This window comes from Ammodytes marinus, assembly GCF_949987685.1.
Source record: "Ammodytes marinus genome assembly, chromosome: 14".
NCBI classification, from domain to species: domain Eukaryota; kingdom Metazoa; phylum Chordata; class Actinopteri; order Uranoscopiformes; family Ammodytidae; genus Ammodytes; species Ammodytes marinus.
The window spans coordinates 6,710,710-6,720,709 of NC_137218.1; the positions used below are offsets into that span (position 1 = coordinate 6,710,710).

A 10,000-nucleotide genomic window follows, 5' to 3' on the forward strand; every position below is an offset into this window, starting at 1 on the left:
CACCATAGAAGAACATTGCTACCATCCGCGGTCTTCTTGAGCGAGCGGCATAACTAAAACTAAACTTTGAATGGTAAAAGCAAAAATCAATGCGGGTTCATATGTTTATGCGCAATATATTGATTCTCCTCCGGTGGATTTATTAATGTTGTAGTAAATCTAGATTGCCTTGTTAACACGCTATTAAGCCTAACAGTACCGAACAGACGAAAACAAACTGGTAACCCACAATCTAGACGTGAGCAAATTGAGGTCATGACGCCAGCGTTTCAAAAGGCCAAACCGCACAGAGGAAAAATCTATGGTTACGAAACACCAGTGTGGACATATGTGTGGACATATGTGTGGGCTCTTGCAAGGAGGAGTAGCCTGTCCAACGCAAGTCATACTCTGTGTTCCAAATAACATACTTTTTCTTCTTACTGCACTACATACTAAAGTACAGAAGAGTTTTAGGGCCTCAGGAGAGGAAAACAATCAGATAAGGAAGATATTGTTCAATATGTCAAGAAATGTCAAGAGTAAAGAGGAATACTCCAAAATGCTATTTGAGTTAGCGGAGCATTTATGTATTTTCAGCATACTACAATTGACGTGCATGTATTGGGACATCATAAATCTTTTTTCGGGCATACTAAATAGTACAGCAGTATGGGGATTGAAACGCAGGGATAGTCAGATGAAATTGGCACATTCTTTTCCCTTGACAGTCTTATCATCGACCATATAACCTCCAGCATATCGCTATGTATCTGATACAACGGAGTGATCCTCAGTTTTGGCAGAGTGTTCCATCATTAGTTTTGTTGATTCAAATCCCCTACACAGCGGCGCAGATGTTTTCAATGTTTCCGGTTGATCAGACCTCTGCTGTGCTCAGGCTGGAGTTATGGTGGGAGCAACACAAGGTCACTGAACCCTGTGCAGTGTGCACTAATAAAGATGGTAAATGAGTACGCTGACTCTCTCGTTCTGACAGGGGCAATAAAACTAACGGGAAAATGACAGAAATGTTCATAAAGAAAAGTCAAAAGGACAAACGGATAGAGTGTAAAGGGGAGGCTAATTCAGGCAACATTTTTGGGCCGAGGATGTTTTTTTTTCATTCATCTTTTGTCTATGAAAGGTTGGCTCATTGATAAGGGGGAGAAATGCAGTGAAACATGTCTAGATGTAACTCTACCTACTGATGCTTCTTCCACTGTTGACAAAGCATTCATGTGATGCTGCCACTAACAGCCCACCAGTCCACCAGAAGGCTTAAAAAAAGACAAGAAAGTTCCACCTATAACTTTAAATGTCTCAATGGGTTCCTGCTTATATTTAGTGGCAACATAACTACTGATTGTTTCTGCTTAAAATATGCATTGTAATGGGTGGAAAACGTACTTATTATGTTGCAAATACATGTCCCCAACTTTCTCTTTCAACGAATCAGAGCAGGTACACGCATCATTATCGCTTAAGAAATCACCGATATTACGTCTGTATGTTTAAAAAAAAAACTGCAGGTAACGGCTTGGGAGAACTTCAGAGTTATTTGTGTTTATTTAGACCTATACGCCACAACTATTCAATGACACAAATTCATATACTGATATCCCCTTGTCCTTGAGTGGCTGTTCTGTGGGGACACATTTACCTTGTTAAAGAGAATTGCAGGCAGCGCTGCAGTCGGACAAGTTTTAACAGGAGTATTTTTTTTTTTTTACTGCTGCGACTGTGGAATGAGCTGCGAGCGGAGCAGCCAGGTGAACATTCAGGCCAAGGTAAATGCACAGAGAGAGACAGTGAATGGAAAAGCACATGATTGTAGATGAAGAGGTGAGTCATGTGGAACAGTATGTAGCCTAGCGCTGCTGCTGTCGCCTACAACTACAAGTGCCAGGTATGCCCTCTGGGAACATGAGGACAGGGTGCAAAATATTCAAAACACATATTCTTCTTCATGCGTTTCAAATGTTGACAGAATTTTATGGCCAGACCACAAGTGCATATTCTTATTTTGAGGTAAAGGTAGGGAATCACCAAAATCATGAGTGCACTTGACGAGGTGGCTATGTATACTGTATATGTTTGTACTTACATTTTGTGCCAATCCATCATGTCGATGTTATACAGTATTTTACTGAATTGAGTGCCACTTGGTTAAAATGGGTATTTTCGTAACCGTGGCTTTTTTCTGTGCAATTCGGCCTTTAGTCCACACGTAAAACTTCTCAACCAGACACTAAAACCAGAGCTTTTCCAAACCTCCGCCCCAAAGTGAAGATTTAGGAAAAACAAGAGGTTCTGGGAAACATTGGCATCATGACCTCAATTTGTGCATGACTCATTTTAATATTCCTATTATTCTTTTTTTTTTACAACTTCTGAGCATGATCTCATTCAAGAAGATGCTCAATGTTCACGCTCACAAAGTTATTCTATGGTGTTTGACGTGACACACACATTATCGCAGCCATCCGGCTTGGATATATTGGAGAATGGAGATACGTTAATCTTAAACACTGTCGCATGTACAGGACTTTTTTTGCAAACGTAGGAGGGAAAAATGCGTTGTTATATGGGTTAAATATCTGTAAAGGTAGCCTATGAACATGGCCTTAGAAATCTCCCTGTTCCAACCCAGCTGACTCACATAATCAACTGGTCCTAAACTCCTGAAGCTGCTTGATAACGAGCTGATGATTGGAATCAGCTGTGTTGGAACACGGATCTCAAGAGTGCACATTGAGTGGTACTCTAGGGGATGATTGAGAAACACTGATGTGTAGCTGCTTGTTTCACTATTAAAGTGATCCTTTAACTCAACAATACTTAAATGCTCAACACAACGCATCGCATCAAAAAGAAATAGGCCAGATGTCTTGGCAGCAAAAGCATTTAACATTTTTGGTGATGGACTGAGTTCATTGAGTTTAGGGGGGGAAATGAAGCAGTATGGGAAACAATTGATGGAATTACCAACAATGGCGACGAACATTCATGAACAAAACCCCTTTGCATATAACACAAATAAACACATTTAGGAGCACACGCTGTACTGTACAATCATAATTAACCACGTGGCATGCTCATGCAGAGTTCATCTTGTGTTAACATTAAGGGCGTTGTCCTCAGATGATGAGGCCCAAATCTATGAGGCTTCCAGCTGAAAGCATCTTGGCACAAACATAATGATTTATTTCCCTGCCAGCAAAATACAGCGGTGGGCTCCACCCTCTCTGCCTTTTATACCTTTATTCTCTGTCTAATTCTTCTTGTTAACTGTTGACCCCCCTCCACCCTCCACCCTCCAGTCAAAGCCAGCAGGTTCCTTTGTGTCACGCAGCCCCGGGAGAGCGGCCTGCTAGCTGCTAGCGTTGTTAGCTTAAACGTGACACGTCATGCAAACACAATCAGGTATCTCAACCTCCTGAGCCCGACCGGAGCACAGGAGTCGATTAGGGGGAATAATTAACCCTCTTTCCTCTCTGCTTTTCTTCATAATATGTCAATTATCTCAGGTGGTAGGCTATCAATGGCGTGCAAAGAGAGCTTTAGGCCAATTGAACATTTCTCACAAGAAGATTACTACCAAAGAAACTAGAAACACAACCAATTTTTATCTTATGAATCTTTTTATTATTTCATTGCAGCATCTTGCACACACAAAAACAAAAAAAATACACCAATGTTGTTCTTTTCAATTTGTACATAAACTGATACATTCTCGTACACACAATGAGTATCAAAACACAAATTAACAAGCATTCAACATACAATCGATCTAAAATCCCATTAGTTAAAAAAGGAAAAATAAAATAAAACAATATTAATATTATAATAGGAAATAAAAACCAGACAAATATTTACAAAGTCTTCCATTGAGAGCTAAAAACTACACGTATGTACACAGTGAGTGGTCAGGAGAACTTGTTTCCTTGGGAAGAAAAAAAAAATCAGTGTTGAAATAGTGTGATTTTGTTCTCTAAATAATCGCACTTTGGACAGACCCCCGGGGGCCAATCAAATCAATGCATCTCGCTTGTTTTAACATCCATAGAGTTACGCACAGTGTATACAGGAACAGCTTGAACAAACAAATTAAAAAAAGAAAAAAAAATCTGTTTAAATGTTCTGGAATCACAAACCTGTTACAGTTGAATACATGCCAAGTTTAAGTATCCGCTTTTTTAGAGTGTGTTGCTTTGAAATAACAAACATTGTAACTGACACTAAATGCAGAGCCGGCGATGATGACATGTTTTGTTTTGTCTAGATAGACTAGTAGCACAGATTTAGGTGACTATTCTGACAAACTTGACTAAAAATGCTGTGTTTGCATTGGTTTATTGTTCTATTTGTTGTGTTTTCAATTTTCTCCATGATGTGTAAGAATAAATAATGTAGTAGGCTAGCTGTTTTCAAGGGCTTATCCAGAGCAATGAGTCAAATCATTATACTGCGAAGGACTCATTTCTTTTACATTTTTAAAGTAGCACAGGAGGCCAAGTATTGTCAAGGAGAACATATTTCTGTAAGCTATGAAGATTATTCAGTCGGTACTAATTTGTTCTGTGTGTTTTTTTTCTCTTCTTTAAAAATTCCTTGTAATTGTTGACAAAGCGCTGCGCAAAAACGCATAGCCATCCCAACCCCACCCGCCCGAAATGAATGTCCCCAATTAATGTCGCACGAATGAAGGGCGCGTTGCCGTTCATCCAGTTATTAACAGGGCTGACTCTTCAAACGTACATTAAAAAACAATCATGAACCATTACACAACAGGTCTATCCAGCCATCTTTGTCTTGTCTTAAGTGTTGAACAAATACAGGAAGAAGAAAAACAAAAAGAGCAAAGGAGTAAAAAAAAAACTGTGATGAATAGAAACTGCAAGCAGACCGCAAACTGTCGTCATAGGGAGCTTGGTCGCCGCGGCAACGGGTAATGTCATGGATACAAACATTGGCAAATGGCTCCGACAGGTAATGTGGTATATACCTGTGCTCAAACAGGCAGAACAGGGCGATTATTAACTTTTTCCATAGAGAGTTCCTTGATCGGGGTCTGATGAAGTTTCGTTTGACTTTTCTTTGTGTAGAATATATCGCTCGTATTAACATTGGATGTAAATAAACAAAAGAAAGAAAAAAATTCAAAGATAAAAGTCAAGTATGAATCTCAATACATTCGTTGTATTCTCACACACACACACACACGCACACGCACGCACACACACACACACACACACACACACACACACACACACACACACACACACACACAGTATATAAACAAGTATTCACAAAGGCAGGACGGAGGGGGGAAACACGTCTCTTTCACCCCCTCCTTGACAGTTCATTCCTCAAAATGATAAAAAGACGTAGACAGTGATGATCTCGATGACGAAGTTGGCAGCACATTTGTAGAACAAAAAAAACACACACACAAAATAGTTTGTGTAGATGTTGTTTACAGAAGAAGTCTTTGTGATGTCATCATGAAGGAGTCCCAAAATCTTCTGACACCACCTCAGTTCTGATGGATTAGGTGATTGCGTGACAAGTGTGTGAAAGTGGATGTGTAGCGTGTTTAAACGAGTTGGGCCAGTGCGTGTTATTAATCAACATAGGGCCGCCTATGCCTGGCCTGTCCAATGGTGAGAACATACACCAAAATCATCCCTTGTAGGTAGATCATTAGCTGTGGCGTTAAGACTTCAGCAAACACTGTGTTGACTGATAGCAGACGAGCAGTACTATCAGAAAGGAGAAACTGAGAAGTAGGTCCGAACGGTAAACATCCAGATATTTTGCATGTTATAGAGCCGGCGGCCATGCCTGGAACTACTTTCCCTGTCTCCAGAAGATGAACTCAAACTGATTCAGATAATTCAAAAACTAGACTTGATCATCTCACTTTTTCTTTATTTTCTTGTAAGTGGGTCGGTCCGAGCCACCGCAGTGTGTCTACATACCTGTTTACAGAGCCTAGGCTGTGTGCAGACAGGTAGCGGATTGTGAGGAGATATTCAAAGATTTTTTGACATAAAAAGTATTTTGACAACAAGCGTTCTCCAGAATCGCTCACTCTAAAGGCGTACGTGGAGCATGGAGCCTCAGAATAACCACAGGAGCACAGGGATGATTTTGGTGTTGTATAGGTGGTTGTCACGCATAGATACCACTCTTTTTGTGTGTGATCATGTCTGGTGTTTGTTTATATACATGTGTATTCTGTCTGTATATATACATGTGTATTCTGTCTGTATATATACATGTGTTTTCTGACTGTATGTACATGTGTGTGTGTGTGAGTTAGTTCTGGTGGCGCTTCATGTGAAGTGCCAGGTGGTCGGAGCGAGAGAAGCAGCGGCTGCAGGCGACACACTTGAAGGGTTTAGCTCCGGTGTGTTTGCGGTAGTGTCTGGTGAGCTCGTCCGATCGGGCAAAGCGCCAGTCACAGCTGTCCCAGGTACAACGGTACGGCTTCTCACCTGAAAGACAGAAGAGGACAGGGAGGATACATCAGAAATATACAAAAAATTTGAGGGTTAAAAATAAGATATGTGTTTTTTTTTGCATTGTTTGTATTATTTTTGTACATGTCGTAATATAAAACTTAAAATGAAAAAATCATTAAAAAAATCATTGGGTTTATAAAATCTCCTTAACGATGTCTATTTCTGTGCCCTGATTCATTAAGATCGCGTCGCGTCTACCTCCGCCATGACACTTTGCTGCTAGTCACTGAACACAGTAATGGCCGATAATTTTTCTTCATTTTTTTCCAAGAGGATGACCAGAACCTCTAACATATTTCACGGTAATGTGTTTTGACAAAATTTGTCTGTCGAGGTTTTCAATACATTATGATTATGATATATGCTATATAGGATCTGGCCATATGTCGTATAGTTGAATACACCACCAGGCAGATTTGGGTAAAACTAAAACACATAACTGGAAAAAAAAGTCCCTAGTCGATGACCAAGTCTAAATGTGAAAGTGTGAGTGAGAAAGTGTCAACACAGTGTTGCGTGGCTGTATTTCTACATGGGGATAATTAGTATCTATATTCAAATGGCAGTTAGCAGTGTGGGCGAGAGACTATGTTTGTGTATGGTTTTCACAGCTCCGTCCGGCTCACACTTCATTAACTCCCATGAAGCTGAACGGCGAGATAAAATCACATGGCGCAACCTTTGAGACAATTGACTCAACTATTGTGTCAGGTGCTGCACACACGCACACACAAACACACACAAACACACACACACACACACACACACACACACACACACACACACACACACACACATGAAAAAGAGAGAAAATAATGGTAAAATAAGGCGTACACGTGCAAGTCTAACTTTCATGTCTTTACTTGAATCAAACAGAGGACACACCAGCCAAAGGATGTTTGTACCATTGCTGCTGACTCTGTTAATACAATGTAGTAGTGACTGACAGAAATGTTTTCACTGTTAAACATGTCATTGACAGACTGTTATTCTACCGTTATGATTTTGGGTCATAATCGCTGTATGTGCTATTACATTGTTTAGACCAAGCCTCCATAGGATACCTTTTATATGAAAAAATATTGATTAGCAGTGCTTTCAATATTCACCACTGTGTGCTTTGCTTACAACACCAGATTTATTAAGGTTATTATTTTGTTTTCCATAAAAAAACTTGGATAATATCTTGTACTCTTGCTAATTATACCCATAAAAAAACTGCCGTACCTTTTGAAAAAATAAAGCATTTCCAATTGTAGTGTCATCATAATATAATATAAATACTATCATGGATGTTTTACATAAGAACGTGTCGAAAGAGAGAACCTGATAAACCTGGACATTTCAAAAGCACTGTAGAATAACAAGCCGAGTCAATCAAACACAACACTTGCGGTACCACACCCAAATGTTGACATTTCTCCGCTGTGCCACAACGTGCATTAACCAAACAGTGAGCTAATCATCAACAAAGAGAGAAAAGCTCCGTTTGAATAGGCTGGTATGCACACAACACAACAGGGGGGAAAAATGTCATCTTGCATAGAGCCGAGATGGAAATTAATGTCTGAGAATCAATGGCGGGGCTTCAGCACAAAGGAAACTGAACAAACACCAGCCTCCACTAACTACAGGTTGATCCTCTTCAGAGACAATAGAAATAGTTCACCTCCTAAACAAGATAGTAAATGCAATTGATCATAATTTAGATTTTTTTTTCACTATAGGGGAAGGTGGGGTGATTTGTGCAACTTTTTACTCAAAGTGATTTTAAAGTGAGGCCTTGACAGTTATGTCTCCAACTCAAATATGTACATATATTTCAGGATGTTGTGCATCCCTGGCAATAAAAACTTTGGATCTGGAATAAACTGTTTAAGAAATATAGCTTTCGGAAAAAAAGTTGTCTTGTCGCACAAATCACCCCACGTAGTGGGGTGATTTGTGCGTCATTGTGTCACAATGACAAAGTCACCATCATCATCTTTCTGGCCATCTGAACTCTCATCAGTGGTGTCGTTAAGTGGAATTGAGATGTCACTCTCTCCTGAGCTACTGTAGACTATCACTTTCTTTTGGTGACCAGCGTATACAGCCATGCCACTGGCACAACTCTCAGAAATGTACTTTGCACTAGTTGCTCCGTGCTTGTGGAACCAACTGCCACCTGACAAATGTGATTCCCCCTACATTTCTGCCTTTAAATCAAGGCTCAAAACCCATATGTACACCCTGGTGTTTCCTCCCCATTAACCTCTGCACTACTTACTTACCTCTGCACTACTATCTGTGTTTATGTGGATGTATGGGCTTTACGTCTTTTATTTTGGTTATTGTTATTTTACCTTCATTGTTTACCTACTGAATGCACTATGTACAGCACTTTGGACAGTGCAAACTGTCATAAATGTGCTTTTATAAATACATTTTACTTACTTACTTACTTATAACTCACCCAGGCCCTTGCGCACAAATCACCCCATCCCCAGAATTTTGGATAATAGGCATGATGCAGCAATTTAGGGTTGACATTGTGCTAACTATATAGACTCAAAGTGTAGCATACCAAAGCACTAAAACATGTGTCAAATGTTTTCAAACGTGTCTATAATTGTTCAGACACAATAATCAAAAAACCTTGATCATGGAAATTTTACTTTGAAAGGCAAAACACAGTTTTTTGAGCTTAAATGTGCTTATATCTTATTCCTTGTGTCTCCCTTCTTTACAGGATGAGTCAAATGGATGGCTCTTCTTAAATATGTGGTCACATTTCCAATTTCTTCCACGGTTTTCTAGAAACAAGGGGTTTTGCAACTTCCAAAATGCACAAATCACCCCACCTTCCCCTACTATGAATTTAATATGATTTAGAATCACCGTTCAATGGTGTAATGCAACTCAAAGTGTACTATCTTTGTTAGACACGTTATTGAGTTCTTTAGCCATAAGATAGTTTTTTCCACCTGTTTATCATTGGGGAAACTTTTCTACCAGCGAGAGTCGATGGCGTGCAACGGTCTCTTGCGGGTTGGGGTCATCAAGTGCTCATTATTGACAGGGGCCCCACTAGTGCTGATTAGATAGCTTCTGCTAATGGCCAGCAATCACCTAATGACAGATATTAGTGGGGTGAGGGGGTCCAAAGAACACAGGTGGGGGACTCACAAAAAACAAGAAATAAAGACTACATTAGCGAGTTTTAATCTTAAAGAAAAATGCTTTTTGTCCGATCCAAATAGTATAACAATTCGGATGTTGGCATGGCTACAAATACGTAAATTTTTCAATTCATGTTTTCAGAGTTTTTTAGTTCCGTTTCATACAAATTATTGATGTTAAAAGTACCTCATAGATTTTAAGTTTAGTTTTATACAATATACACATTTATACATAGTTTAAATAGTTTTTGAACACCTTTTTGGAGTACCATTGCTGGCATTCTCCCCACACTCCTGAGAAGCCTTCTTTAATCCAACATACACATCACA

The 10,000-nt window shown here is 39.6% G+C and overlaps 1 protein-coding gene across 1 annotated transcript in view; it reads right to left on the minus strand.

Moving 5' to 3' along the window:
* Positions 1-3,610: 3,610 nt before the first annotated feature.
* klf5l (Kruppel like factor 5 like) overlaps positions 3,611-10,000 on the minus strand; it is a 26,517-nt gene continuing 20,127 nt past the window's right edge. The window contains exon 4 of the mRNA XM_080040371.1: positions 3,611-6,482. Within this exon, the coding sequence (XP_079896497.1) occupies positions 6,304-6,482 (179 nt within the window). The 3' untranslated portion in view covers positions 3,611-6,303. The remainder of the gene's footprint in view (positions 6,483-10,000) is intronic.